We start from the raw sequence: 16,018 nt of genomic DNA, 5'->3' as shown, positions 1-16,018 counted from the left end.
GCATTCGGAACTCGTGGAAGTAGCTATAAAAGGCAAGTATAAGCCAATAATTTGTCATTCAATTGTCAACATTTTCTAAGTTAAAAAATGCCGAGACTCAGCGCTGCCGATCGGAACATCGCCATAAGACCTATCCTAAGGGGGGAATCGCAGTTTTCTGTTGCACGCCGCTTCAACGTCCACCTCAGCACCATGTGCCGCCTTTGGGACCGATAAGCTCAGTTCAATTCCACTGCAGACCGTCCGAGAATCGGCCAACCAAGAGGATCACTACATTCGTCATCGCAATGTCACAGCTACGGAGACTGCAGGACGAATCCCTGGTCTGTTGAGGATATCAGACCAGACTGTCAGGAACCATCTTCGTGAGGCTGGAATCTGACCGAGAAAACCAGTTATCGTCTCAGTTTTGCAACAGATCCAACCACAGCGATGCTTGCGTCGGTGCCATACCTTACAGCCTTGGAATTTGAGAAACTGGAGACGAGTGTGGTTTAGCGATGAACCACAAATTCTTCTTCACCGGCGAGATGGAAGACAACGTGTTTTTCGTCGTCGAAATGAGCGTTTTTCCCCACATTGTCTATGTGAATTCGACAAATTCGGTGGCGGTAGTGTCATGGTGTGCGGGGGCCACGAGATCTGCATTGAATCGAATTCCTCAAGATACTGAGTTCAGCGAAACTTTGTGGCCTTATGTGACATGACAATGAACAGTTTTCAAAGCCTTTGTACAACGACAACATGTGACTATCGTGCTCCAAAATTTCATATTTGTATCTATGATATTAAATTAAATTATACTGACTTTATTAGGTACTATAAAATTCATTAAAAATCTACCTGTTCGCTTCTTTCTTTGGAGAGTGTATATCTGATACTGTGAAATACAGTGTATTGCATATCTGTCAGTATACATGTATATCACTGGTGCAGTGCGTTGTACATCTGGCATACATCACTATTTAATGACATTGCAGTAATAAAGGATCAATGAACAAATAAATATAATAGCTAAAATTATCCCTCGACTGATATTTAAATTCACACCTTTTGATACTTGATACTGTTTTGATAAATGGGTTCCTTGTTACATAAAAATTGTTTTGTGGTTACAGCCACGGACTTTGTGAACAAGAGCAGGACAGTCATATCGTCGGGGGTGTTGATTGACTCCACGCCGCCAGTGACGTCAGGGGGATCAATACATTTCTCTGGGCAATACATAACGTCTGTGATAGATGTGTGGTAAGTGATACAGTTAGTGTCCACCAATAATACAGTTAAAACTTGACACCATCTGCCTGGTGTTGTAATAACACTGAATAACACAGTCAGTGACCACCATCAGCCAGGTGTTGTACTGACACTGAATAACACAGTTAGTGTCCACCATCTGCCTGGTGTTGTACTGACACTGAATAACACAGTCAATGTCCACCATCAGCCAGGTGTTGTACTGACACTGAATAACACAGTTAGTGTCCACCATCTGCCTGGTGTTGTAATAACACTGAATAACACAGTTAGTGTCCACCATCTGTCTGGTGTTGTACTGACACTGAATAACACAGTTAGTGTCCACCATCTGTCTGGTGTTGTACTGACACTGAATAACACAGTTAGTGTCCACCATCTGCCTGGTGTTGTAATAACACTGAATAACACAGTTAGTGTCCACCATCTGTCTGGTGTTGTACTGACACTGAATAACACAGTTAGTGTCCACCATCTGTCTGGTGTTGTACTGACACTGAATAACACAGTTAGTGTCCACCATCTGTCTGGTGTTGTACTGACACTGAATAACACAGTTAGTGTCCACCATCTGTCTGGTGTTGTACTAACACTGAATAACACAGTTAGTGTCCACCATCTGTCTGTTAATGATTGACACAAGTGTTTTTGTCCTGTACTGGATGCCACAGTTAGTGAATGACACACATGTACTCATTTACTTACACTGGGGGTCACAGTTATCTATTGACACATTCATGTACTTGTCCTGACACTTGATGCAACACTTTCTGAATGACATACGTGTGTTAATGTTCTAACACTGTAAATAACAGTTAGCTATTGACACATTCATGTTTTTTTTGTCAAAACACTGGATGCCACAGTTAGTGAATGACACACATGTTCTCATTTACTAACTCTGGGTGTCACAGTTATCTATTGACACATTCATGTTTTTGTCCTGACACTTGATGCCACACTTTCTGAATGACATACGTGTGTTAATGTTCAAAAACTAGATATAACAGTTAGCTATTGACACATTCATGTTTTTGTCCGAACACTGGATGCCACAGTTAGTAAAGGAGACATATCTGTTATTGTACTGTCACCTAATAATACAGTTAGAACTTGACTTAAAAGTGAGTCTGATTGTCAGTTTCCTTTGCTGGTGAGATTGTGTTCAGTTTGAAAGTATTGACTGTCTGTGGTGTGCTTGTTCCAGCTGGGACGGTGCTCTGTCTGACCCAGAGAGTGGCGTCGTAAGCTATGACGTGGGGGTGGGGTCGAGACCTACCTATGACGACGTTGTCAAGTACACATCTACAACTGACCAATGTATGGTTATCGACGGCGAGGCACCCCTAGTAGACGGGCATGTCTACTTTGTCTCAGTGAAGGTAATGTATTTATCAATTTATGTATTCTGTATTTGTAGCTTCAAACGTTATTAAAGCCTAACTCTCAACAAATGCACAACCTTATTACTACGTATAAAATGGTAAAAGTGTGAACCTGCAATATATGATACTATAATGTCTTAATGGTGCACTAGGGATACAACAATGTAGGCCTGCACAGTCTCATCACTTCACGACCTGTGACGGCGGACAACACACCGCCCTCTAGGGGCCACGTGTATGATGGACAACGCACCAACGTTAGAGGCCAGGCAAAGGACGCTGACTTTGTCACCTTGATGTCGGAGATGGGTTCCTACTGGGAGGGGTTTTCTGACCCCCACTCTTCAATCAGTCACTATCTCCTGCAGGTGGGCACGTGTCGGGGATGTGACGACACGCTCGCTCAGTCACACGTGGGAGCAAGAACAGGTAAAAAGCAAAACTGTTCCCTAAATATCATTAATAACACAAAACAGTCTTCACTGCGCTGGGTGTGAGTACGTTTGTATGCCGCTTTTAATAATATTCCATCATTCTAAGGGCATGGGACACACGAATGTCCTTCACACACTATACCCATGTGGGGAATCGAACCCGGGTCTTCGGCTGAATGATGTAAAGCTTTAATCTCTAGGCTACCACACCACCCACCTTACTTGGACAGTCTTATCATGAGTTGTTTGAGGTTCGCGTTTCTGTGTTTTAGGGAACTGTTAGGATTATACTGTGAGAGCAAATATATAACGAAACCGCGTCAAGCCGACGGCTCTGTGCCCAGTGCCGTCATCTGGATTAACGAATCCTGGTTACCGATATGTTCTACCAATGTACAGAGTGTGTCCTGTAGTCCGGGGTAACGGGCTTGCGACTGGCGGTATAACCTTGGTATTACATGTCTACGCTTACACCCCGACAGCTGAGTTTAGTACTAATATTTATGAAGCTATACTGCGGTAAAATGTGCGTGTCTAGTTGTTGTACTAATATCTATGAAGGTATGTTGCGGCAAAATATGCGTGTCTAGTTGTTGTACTAATATTTATGAAGGTATACTGAGGTGAAATGTGCGTGTCTTATTGTTGTACTTATATTTATGAAGGTATGTTGCAGTAAAAAGTGTATGTCTAATTGCTGTTCTAATATTTATGACTATATAATGCAGCTGCCCTGTGGGTGTCTTATTGTAGTAATATTTATGAAGGTATACTGTCTAATTGTTGTACTAATATTCATGACTATAGAATGCGGCTACCCTGTGCGTGTCCAATTGTTGCAGATGTGGGTTTCCATGACATCGCCTTCAAGTGCGGCATAACGTATTACGTGACGGTGACCGCATGTAACATGGCTGGTCTGTGCACCATGGCGACAAGTGATGGTGTCATCTTAGACTTGACCGCCCCACGAAGTGGGAACATCATGGACGGAACCCGAGATGAAGATGTCCAATATCAGGCTTCCAGGTGATCATGATGCAACTCAATCTGCCATTTGCCATAGTATTATCAAACTTATTTAGAATCCGTAAAAAGACTATTATTTCCATTTGTCTGTCCTGAACCGAAGGTTGTTATCTTAAAACAAAAGAATTACTGGATCATAAGATCACATTATCCTGCCACATAGTTCTGTGTTGTTTTAACATAGTTGTTTTTAGGACATTCCTTGGATGTAAATGGCGAGGCTTCCACGACCCTGAGTCTGGGTTAGACCACTATGAATGGCGTGTAGGGACAACACCAGGAGGTGACGAGATTCTCGCAGCAACGAATGCCGTCCTGGAGGAGGCCATCTTCCACACGCTGTCACGTGGCCACGAACTTCCGGTTGGACAGACTCTGTACACGACTGTCAGGGCCTACAACAAAGCAGGTGATGAGCTATTACGCACATCCGTATCCCTCAGTTGTGATATATATGTAGAAAAAACGAATCAAACGAAGAAAAGTGGTGCGTATCCAAAACAGCTAGTTGTACATGTGCTATCACTTTGTTGTGGCAGGTTTATACAGTGAAATTACGTCCAACGGGTTTCGGGTTGACATCACTCCACCAGAAGTTGTAATAACACCAGGGATCCTAGATGGACACGGTTCCATTGTGGCTGGGACGTCCATCAGCAGGACGACCTTTAGGATAGGCTGGAAGTTCAAGGACGAAGAGTCTTACATAGAGAGACAATACCTCTCCATCTCATCACACCAGCTGGGGGAGTTCAAGTCAAGTCTCCTGAAGGTAACCGTCATTGATCACACGTATTCACGTTAAACATGTTTTAGTATAAAACACTAATGTTATATTTATTGCAATCTATATCATTTACATCTACATGACTATGGAGCAGTCGTTATATCTGATATACGGCCGATATCACGTTACATTTGAACCCACAACATACGCATCTTATAACATTAGAATCATAGTTTCTATATTATGCAAAATGCATTTATTACAAACCATCCTACTTCTGTCTTTCCTAAAGCTCCCAGGACTTGTTGAAGAATACACGCTGTCACAGCTGGACCTCCACGATGGAAGCAGGTACACAGCGAAGCTCATCGACTGCAATATGGCCGGCTTATGTCACTCCTCAGACACTGGGGCCATGCTGGTGGACAGCTCGAAACCATTGACAGGTAACAACACACAGCAATGTATCAATGAATCACTGACAGTTAACACAATGTAATGTGTCCATGAATCACTGACAGGTAACACAGTAATGTCTCTATGAATCTTTGAAAGGTAACACACATTAAGAAATCCATGAATCATTTACAGGTAACACACAGCAATGTCTCCATGGTCTCCATGAATCTTTTTTACAGGTAATACACAGTAATGTATCCATGAATCATTCACAGGTAACACACAGTAATGTTTCCATGAATCTTTGGCAGGCAACACACAATAATAAATCCATGGATCTTCGACAGGTAACACAGTAACGTGTCCATGAATCTTTGACAGTAAACACACCTTCCTGTTTACATGAATCGTTGATAAGTAACACACAGTAATGTCTTCATGAATCTTTGACAGGTAACAAAACCGTCTCCATGAATCTTTGACAGGTAACTCTGTATCCACGTATGTACCACTCTTCTCTCACTAACACGGCTCTATGACTGCAATGCAGGTGCGCTAGCTGTGCACACCGACCATGCAGCAGGGTTGTCTCGACACCAGTCTGGCTGGATGACATGGAACAGGACCCGGCTGAACCTCGCCTGGCTTAGCTTCTCTGATCTCCATTCTGGAATAACGCACTACATCATCACAGCGGGGTCTGCTGAGTTCGGAACGGACCTTACTGAGGTGGAATCACGTTCATACCAATAACACATTACATATTTAAAGATCTTTGGTTCCAGATTATAATATGCTGATGTGACGTTGGTATGACGTATGCAGTTTCAAAATTAATGTAACTTCGACACATGTATGTATTTATTGGATGAACAGAAATGTAGTAGGGCTACTAACACACTTGCAGAAACAACATAGATGCATAGAAGAGCACTTACAGATTTGTCAACGTGGATGGCAAATTGTTTATAAATTGCCTAAACTCACCGCAGGTCAAACGAGCCCAAAGTCACATTGTTGGTGCATTTTGAGATGGTGAGGTGTGGTGAGGTGTGGTGAGGTGAAGGGAGGTGTGACGAGGTGTGACGGGGTGGAATGGGGTTTTAACGTCGCGCTCAAGATTATTGCAGTTATAAAGCGACGTGGTGCATGGTGGTGCTTGGCGCGTGGTGCGCGCGCACGCGTGTGTGTGTGTGTGTGTGTGTGTGTGTGTGTGTGTGTGTGTGTGTGTGTGTGTGTGTGTGTGTGTGTGTGTGTGTATGTGTCCGTGTGTGTGTGTCTTTGGCTGTTTGTACTAGTCAGGAATAATGCATCTTGAAACCGCCTTGACACCATTTACTAACAGATACGTGTGTCTGTTTCAGGGAAGCACATTTGTGCTCGTACAACACAATGTGTCTGGCATTGAGCACGATGACGAAGGCAGAGTTCAGACTGGTGTAGTAGACACAAAGGACCTCTCTTCCACACCGTCTGTGTTTGTGGCAATCTGGGCTGTCAACGGAGTAGGTGTTACATGCTTAACCTGTTCCCGAACACCTGGTGTTTTCAGTGATCCATTCATGTAATTGTTACTGCTGATTTGCCTTCTACTCCGAATGGAATCTGCTTTGGCATATTTATATTGAAACTCACGAACAAATAAAAACATTCCCATAGTATTAACCTAGTTATGCTTCTATGTTCAGTGTGTATTCCTTGTGACCCAGGTTGGCCTCCAGAGTGATGCGCTTCACCTGGAACTGGAACTAGGAGCTGGGGGGATGCTCGAGCTGGTCAGACGGTGTCAGTCGTACAACTGTGAGGGTCACTGTGTCTGTGCCGTGCAGGACAGGACGTGCCACCACACACACGGATGTACACCGCTGCTGGATGGTACGTCACAAGTGATGTCTCCACAGGGAGGATCGAACTCGGTTGCAATAACAATTACAGAATGTCAATCCACAGCAAACATGGATCATTATGACATGAGCCAGTAATCGTTAGTGCATGGCGGTATATGTTACACTTTATGTTCAAGGTGGGTCAAACAATGTTCTGGGTGTGACCGATGTCACTGACCTCCGCTTCACAACATCCGGGGACGTTGAACACTCACCATCAGACACCTTCATGGCTGCCCGTTGGACGGTGCTGAAACAACAAGGGCTGCCTTTCACACAGTACAGTTTCTCTTATTACTTAATATCTAAACTATTTGTTAAGGTTGCTTGAAATAACTCATCGTTGTGACCACAGTGTGCCAGGTATCCCAGACAGTTTGTTGTTGGCTGCAGGTATGAGGTCAGTCTTGGAGTCAGTGACAGCGACTACCCCACGGGTGTGTTTGACAGTTACTCCCGCAGAGTCTGGTTCAGCGTCGGGCGGCAAACATCAGCTGTCATTCTTCTGGCACACGGTACTGACTCACATACCGATCATCCGATCTTTATTCAGAAGTCTGCAAATTATGTAGTTCCATAAAACGACCTTAGTGCTAAGACGATCCGATACATGACCATTGAACTACGGCAGTCTAAGCGCTAATGTCTGTTATAAACTCCAAACCAAATGTTTCGTATAAAACTATGTGTTGTAGTATTAATTTACAAAGCAATGGAAAAGAAGGGATGTTTGTAAGAGAGTATGAACTATAATGGACTATTCCGACTAACTGTCGTGCTTGTGACCAAGGCGAGGACCTCAGCAGCCGGCACGTGTATTCCTTCTTTGTGAGAGGCTGGTATAATGCGACGACGTACAGCATCTTCAAGTCGGACGGGGTCATGGTGGACACATCCCCTCCCAAGACCACCGACAACCAGGCACTCGCAGTGAGTCAACACACATTAGGTCTTTATTTGCAAGTGGAACAACGCAATCCCATTTTAATTATGTTGCAAGCATGTTGTCAGAATCTCATTGCTCTTCATTAAATACAATCCCGAACCGGCCAGAGGTCGATACAAGCTGTTACTGTCCGGTCAATATGGACATCATGACGTCATAGTGTTTCATGTGTCGCCATCCGCTTGTCGTGTATAATTGACCCTGTTCACGTTTTGAGTAAACATACCGAAACCACTGGTGGTCGTAAGGCAGATTTGATATTGTCACTCAAACATATTTGGTTGAAAATACGGCTCCCCATTTGTGCACACGTAAAGATAAGTTCGTTCGCCTACTAGTGACACGTGTGACTCATAATCGTGAATGGTCTCAAGATATTAAATGTTTCATATGTGCGTTCCACTTAGACTTTAATTTTAATATGTTTGTTGCCCCTTCATCAATGGAAGATGGTTAAAAAGGCTTTTTTTCTAGGACAATATCTAGTGATCTTTTTGAGGACTTAACAAAATATTTCCGATGTTAATGCTTTCAGTCAGTGTTTTGACTGGTCCAGATTCGACCATCAACTGCCCGTCACGGAATAACTAAATGTTTATGATTGCAGTTTTAAACGGCATTCACCCACTCGATCTACTACACTATATGTTAATGATGCAGGTGATTGAGCTCAGCGATGACGACGGAGTGAAGGATGCAGACTTTCAGATGGAGACGGACACAATCAGGATCAGCTGGACAAACAAGTTCCTGCCGGGCGCTTCGGGTATTCTCAAGTACCGAGTCTACATCAGTACAAGCCCAGGGGGTGAGCGTTCTCAGTTTCCCATATATCCTACCCCCATTGATTCCTGACTCACAACGACCAACACAGCTTGTCCTTCTACATACCTACATGTAGGAATTGATTGACCGGGGATGATATGCCTTTTAACTGGCTTTTGTGTTATTATTAAAATTATTGTTAATATTATTGATGTTGTTATAATTCGCTGTACATGTGATGAAAGGCTGCAATAGCTGACAAATTATAAAGGATTGTTAGGTTCGCATAGGTTCGACTCCCACTTGGGGACAATGTGTGAAACCAATTCCAGGTGCCCCTGTCGCGATATGGCTGACTATAACAAAACTCACTGACTCACTCAATAACTTCACTATTTCAGGACACAGTATCCACGCGTCAGATGACCTGACCACCACGAAGTACACAGCCAGGGACCTGAGTCTACAAGCAGCCACAGTGTACTTCTCCAATGTCCTGGCCTACAACAGAGCTGGCCAGGTCAGCTGGGCTCACTCTGACGGTGTCCGGGTGGACGTGCTGCCTCCTGTAGCGGGCAGAGTGGATGACGGACAAGGTACGTTCCCTTCTATAGTATCAGCGCTTGAAGTGTTGTCTGTTGCTGTACGTCGCAATATTCCAGCTGTACCAGAGCGTCCCGTTTATAACAGAGTGTGGACCAGGGAATAGAATGTTGAGAGAAGGGTTGACGTCCATACGATTACACAGCGACGTCAGTGCCCCACCAACATCACACATCTTAGAGCAGGTCCCAAATAGCCAATGCTTGTCAGGAGTTGTCAGGTTCGGTGACTTGGTTGATTATGTGTCGTTGGCGAGCATCGTTGCTCATAAAATCAATCTCCAGATCGTTTGGTCCAGATTTAAATATTAACAGACATTCGTCATACAGCTTGAATATTGCGGCGTTCCACCTTGAACACACAAACAATTTTCAATTGACATGTGAACATGTGATCTCCACAGAGGTTACAATACCTGGTGAAATGTGGTTACTTGTTGACTTGTGTAGTTACCTCCTCTAACTGTTTCTAATACACCCCTGTAGAGATGCACGACACGGACTACCAGAGTTCTCCATCAGAGGTCTCCGCCTCCTGGCACGGCTTCTCTGACACGGACTCCACGATCATCACGTACTTCTGGTGTGTGGGAAGAGTCAACGACACAACAGACTGCAGTGTGCTGGGTTGGCGGGAGATTGGGCTTCATACCACCTTCACTGCACAGCTTGCTTCACCTCTCCCTAGTGGTATGTATCCTGATCACGTTCATCTGGCCTTATCTAAATACCAGCACGCCTACTGTTCACGTATTGATTCTCAATGATGATTACCCAGCTTAGCGTCAAGTTGCACTCATCCTTCGTCCCAAACTTCCTGAGGAGGACAAATTGTCACCAAGGTAAATGTTATGTAAAACAGCAAATTGTCAAAAGCATGTGATGAACCATAAAATGTCCAACAGTGAAATCAAACTGAATTGTTTGATAGGTATTACTTAGAAGTTGATGGATTACAAAGTACATACAATTTATGGATAACAACTTCTTTAATACTGCAAAGGTGACGTTTCGGTATAGATCCTTATACCATTGTCAAGCAAGACGTTTCGGTTAAGGTCCTTATAACGTTGTCACGCAAGACAACGATATAAGGATCCATACCTAAACGACGCTTTTACAGTATAAAAGAAGTTGTTATTCATAAATTGTGTCTACTTTGTAATCCGTTCAAAATCTTGTTCTGTCAAAAGAAGTTGCAGGGTATAGGCTATCACGCTTGCGAATATTTAAAGAGGCGCCTAACTGTTTATTAAGTGAGCCTTCTAGAAACGCCTGATGACGGTATTACCTTGTTTCTAGGTACACGCTTATGGAGCAAGGTGTATGCTGTAGATGCAGTGGGTCACACCTCAGACGTAGCTGTATCAGACGGTGTTGTCGTCGACACATCTACCCCCGAACCACAGGGCGTGGCATACCTAGGAAGCAACTTGGTGACGAATCCTTCGTTTGAGATGCAAAATAAACCTGTGAATTCATCGACGTGCAATGAACCGCTTCCCGAGCACTGGCAGACAAACAACTCTACATGCATACACATTATTACATCTGAGCGTCCATTAGCTAGACATGGTAGCAGCTATGTTGTAATCAGCGGATCTATTCTCCAGAGAGATATACATCTCAGTGTGGGGCAAATGTACAAAGCTATGATTCATGTGGGATATACAGAGAACACGGACGTACATCACAGCGTTATAGAAGGCTTCGTCTCAGTCGGTATTGAAGTGATCACATTCAGCCTGGAGCCGAATCTATGCCGAGGGGTGTGTGATGTTGGGAGACATTCTGTTATCATGTGGAATACACACACGTTTTCCTTCATTGCCCGGGAGGAATCCACACAACTTACTATTGGCACGAAGTCCAGGTCCATGGCGATGGCAGTTGATCACGTGACACTGCAGAGCGTCAAGTATGGTGGACATGACGAGGCTGGTGACACAGAGAAGCATGTGGAGGTGAACGCGGTGTTCCTGCCTCACTGGTCGTCTGTGCACGTGTCCTGGCACTTTAAGGACACCGAGTCTCCCATCACCATGTACCACTGGGCAGTAGGTGAGTCTCCTATCAACATGTACCAGTGGGCAGTAGGTGAGTCCCCCATCACCACGTACCAGTGGGCAGTAGGTGAGTCTCCAATCATATAAGAGTGGGCGGTAGAAAAGTCCGCCATCACCATGTACCAGTGGGCAGTTGGTGAGTCACCATCACCATGTACCAGTGGGCAGTAGGTGAGTTCCCCATCACCATGTACTAGTGGGCAGTAGGTGAGTACCCAATCATGCAAGAGTGGGCGGTAGGAAAGTCCGCCATCACAATGTACCAGTGGGCAGTAGGTGAGAACCCAATCATGTAAGATCGGGCGGTAGGAAAGTACCCCATCACCATGTACTAGTGGGCAGTCAGTAAGGGCTTGACTTGGGAGGATCTAGATTAAGAATGTATGAGATTATTTATACCACATACTGTGGGCGAAAAGCCCCCATAACAAGGGATGCAGGCCTTAGACGTGTGACCCTTTGTGGAAACCAACGCGCACGCGTATTATGCTGTCAAAACAATGATCATATCAGGGCTAATATTGTTCTCGGACCAGCAAGCACAGGATCGACTCACATGTGGGACGCAAATCGTGGGTGACTTAGGAGTGCGCCACCTATATTAAACTCAGATTACGAATATTGAGCGTAGTGATAAAGATAAAGATAATTATAAATGGAGAAGTACAGAAACAAAACTGTTGATAGCCTAGTGTGACCTGAGCAGTATCCAAGCCTGTAGGTAATAACATTGACTCTCCATGCAGGTCTGGTGGAAGGGGGGACACAGGTACAAGGCTTCACTAAAGTTGGTAGAAACCCTCAAGGAACAGTTTCTGCCCAGAAGCTCACTCACAACTCCAGACTGTATGTGTCGGTACTCGCCACTAACGCTGCCGGCCTGACATCACTGACCAGAGCTGAACCAGTGACGGTGGACATGACACCACCAACTATACAACAAGTCAACGATGGTTCAGGTAAACCAAGCAACTGAAACGTGTCTGGCATTAATATTGTTTACCGTTCCAAATACTCCTGCATGCGTGTACATTCCAGCATGCCCATTCCTTTACAATGACGATAGTGAGTGAGTGGATGAGTATGGTTTTACGCCACTTTTAGCAATATTCCAGCAATATCACGGCGGGGGACACCAGAAATTGGCTTCATATATTGAAGCCATGTTGGGAATCAAACCTGGGTCTTCGGTGTGCCGAGCGAACGCTTTAACCACTAGGCTACCCGACCGCCCCTACAATGACCATAACATTTTGTGATAGAATCCATTGCTCCATTGCTATATGATCATCCAGCTATAATGCTCGATTGCTGTATGATCACACAGCTATAATGCCCCATTGCTATATGATCACACAGCTATAATGTTCCATTGCTATATGATCACCCAGCTATAATACTCCATTGCTATATGATCACACATGTATAATACGCCATTGCTATATGATCACACATATATAATGCTCCATTGCTATATGATCACACAGCTATAATGCTCCATTGCTATATGATCACACATGTATAATACTACATTGCTATATGATCATCCAGCTATAATACTCCATTGCTATCTGATCACATATGTATATTGCACCATTGCTATATGATCATCCAGCTATAATACTCCATTGCAAAATGATCATCCAGCTATAATGCTCCATTGCTATATATAAGTTGTAATGCTGTACTTCTAGGAGTTGATGCAGACTTCCTTTCACCAGAGGACATGGCAGCGAACTGGGCTGTAGAAGATCAGGAATCGGATTCTATCAACTGTGACATTGCTATAGGTTAGGAACAGACATATTGATGCAACATGTTTGTTGTCATAATCAATTAGAAAAATATATTAATCACCGAAAAGGTAAATTCGTGTAGAAACTGCATAAGCTGATGTTGTTTCAACATGTCTTTGTGTATACGAACGGAACTTCATTTTCAATATCGTCTGACTTCATAACTGTTATATCTTCTGCAGGACACACACCTGGAGATGACGACGTTCGTCGGTTTGCTCGAACTAATCCCGGAGTAAGATTTACCAGGTGGAATCTGACTGATATAGTGACGTCATCTGGTGTGAAGGTGTACACGACAGTACGGTGCCATAACAACGCGGGGCAGGCCTCCGAGTCCTCATCTGATGGTGTCGTCATCGTGTCCCAGTTGGCATCTGTAGCTGGCTTCCAGGTCCTGAAGGAGAGCCCCTCTGTGTTCTCAGACAGAGGCCAGTGTCACGTAGCCCGAGACACTGTGAGACTTCACTGGGAGGGAGGAGAAACCCAGACTCCTTACACTACGCTGGTATGTCGACTCAAGTTGACGTCTTCAATGCAGATACTTGCTCTAGTCACAACTACCATGTATGAAGCTGGTGTTTGTAACATTCTTACTTATTTGTTTTGTGTTTTTAATTAAACATATAGGTTCACATCGAGGGCAGCAGTTTGATCTACAAACAGATCGTCCCGAGTATATTCACATACACATCTGCCCAGCTGTGTGGCCTGAAACTCAGCGACCTGACAACCTACAACATCAGCGCCATGCATGTGCTGGACAAGGCAGGGTACCCGACAGAAGCTTCTATCACCACGCATGGACGACCACCAAGTCTAAACAGTAAGACAGCACAACAGTTATCGTAAAAACAGCAAATTCGAAAATGCAATTTTAAATGCAACAAAATTCAATGTTATGTTGTATCTGTTTCCTGACATTGATGTCTGGTTTACTTCAGAAGCAGCAATGATCTCGTCCAGGACGTCCGACAGGATGACCACTCTGTCCTGCCCTGGCCTGTTTACCTCCCCCTGGGGCCAGCTTGTGTATGAAGTGATGGTGGGTAGGGTGGAGGGTGGGGCAGATGTGGTGGACGGGCTGCTAACACGCCAGGAGCAGATGAAGCTCAACCTGTCCTCGCACCCGCTAACTGTCACTGCCGTATATGTCTCTATAACAGCCATTGATGATGAAGTTATAAAAAAGTTGAATGCAAATTCAACCATGAAAGTAAGGATAAGCTGAGAAGGAAAAATCCAAGGTTAACAATCTCATTATCTGTTGGACGTGATCAAAGATATTTATGCTGAATATATAACAATAACCAATAACCATGCTTCATTACTATAATGTGTTGTTTATTTGTCATTCTTATACCCAATAAATTATAATCATAAAGTTTGGTTCTTTGTTTGGGTTCATCCATTTAATTACGAATTCGGAGGTAGCAGCTAGGGGGTTAGCTGTGCACACAACTGTGAACTTTGTTATAAGCTGGTGGGATTTGGGGAGGATCCTGCATGAGTAATTAACAGACAGGCAAGTGCTTATCCCCAACCGACACTAACTACCCTGCTAACTCCTAATCAACAATGAGACGACATATCACCAATGTTCTAGGAGATAACAAGCAAACCTGTTAAGCGGAAAGTTTGTCCAGGGCCCACTTGCACGAAGTGACTATTGTAAGCTATTTAACTATGTTAAAGTATGGGAGTTACGATCATCTTAGCGCTAAAGACTGTTTTGTGCAAGTGGGCCCTGGGCTTCGTTTCTCAAAGCGATCTTAGCGCTAACGTGATCGTAGTCCCATACTTTAACATAGACTTACGAACATCTTAGCGCTAAGACTGCTTTGTACAAATGGGCCCAGGTCCCTTCATTGTCTATCAATCTGTTATTCTCAATACTGAAAGGCCACGGGCCACAGTACATGTATTGCAAGATACAAGCGCAGAGGGAGCACAAACAAATTACTTCCTCAATGACATGACATGGTAAATAACCCTGATAAGTTACGAACGACATTTGTCTTGACTGATTTCATCAAAGAAACATTTTTTTTATTTTTGGATGAACAAAATAAAACCGTGTTATGTATGTTTTTCTAACGTTATTATTTTTAGTACATGCCATAACATGTGATATTCATCCTCCACTGAATCAGAATTACATTGCGAACACAATCTCTTATTTCTTGGTATATTCTTTTACCTCCCCAGTTCAAGCATTAATATATGTGAACTACATCTTAATTGTGATAGTGATGTCCTAAACTTTCTCAGGTTCAAATGCATTAAATAGCATTCAGTAGATAATAATGATTCGTAAAACTTATTGTAGCAACATATACTTCATGAATCAACAAGAGAAGTCCTACTGGATGTACATGTGGAGAGTAGTTTTTTTCTTAGTGACATTAAAACAAAGTTCTTGATTGTTTGTGACACATTGATTATACCATACATGACAGTGACCACATTTATAGAGGAAGATCTTCACATGAAACTGCGTGTTTCAGAGTGTGTTTGAATACCCCTTTCATAATTACGTTTTATCTGCACGATAAGTTCGTTAATTAGGAATGAGAAGAGAAAAGGGCTTAACAAACAGCCATGTCGCTACACTTCAGATTCAGATTTTTTTATATACATTCATTCAGATTCAAATGTTTTATATATATATTCATTTTAATTTCATTTTAGGTTTTTACATATATCTATTATAAATAACTAGTTGT

General features: G+C 43.5%; 1 protein-coding gene across 1 annotated transcript in view; it reads left to right on the top strand.

The window, feature by feature from the left end:
* Nucleotides 1-16,018, top strand: part of LOC139446632 (uncharacterized) — a 57,322-nt gene that overhangs the window by 36,678 nt on the left and 4,626 nt on the right. Inside the window, 23 exon segments of the mRNA XM_071227911.1 lie at nt 1,119-1,248; nt 2,465-2,639; nt 2,795-3,071; nt 3,919-4,105; nt 4,300-4,514; nt 4,645-4,877; nt 5,125-5,278; nt 5,782-5,960; nt 6,596-6,736; nt 6,941-7,106; nt 7,255-7,396; nt 7,511-7,632; nt 7,908-8,047; nt 8,724-8,871; nt 9,230-9,424; nt 9,917-10,120; nt 10,733-11,491; nt 12,243-12,455; nt 13,191-13,286; nt 13,475-13,800; nt 13,923-14,118; nt 14,237-14,508; nt 15,622-15,676. Of these exon segments, the coding sequence (XP_071084012.1) occupies nt 1,119-1,248; nt 2,465-2,639; nt 2,795-3,071; nt 3,919-4,105; nt 4,300-4,514; nt 4,645-4,877; nt 5,125-5,278; nt 5,782-5,960; nt 6,596-6,736; nt 6,941-7,106; nt 7,255-7,396; nt 7,511-7,632; nt 7,908-8,047; nt 8,724-8,871; nt 9,230-9,424; nt 9,917-10,120; nt 10,733-11,491; nt 12,243-12,455; nt 13,191-13,286; nt 13,475-13,800; nt 13,923-14,118; nt 14,237-14,508; nt 15,622-15,676 (4,725 nt within the window).

Source organism: Haliotis cracherodii, unplaced genomic scaffold (assembly GCF_022045235.1).
Source record: "Haliotis cracherodii isolate W230 unplaced genomic scaffold, xgHalCrac1.p SCAF_6, whole genome shotgun sequence".
Classification (NCBI taxonomy): domain Eukaryota; kingdom Metazoa; phylum Mollusca; class Gastropoda; order Lepetellida; family Haliotidae; genus Haliotis; species Haliotis cracherodii.
Note: the sequence above shows the minus strand (reverse complement) of the source record. Positions and strands in the feature narration are given on the sequence as shown.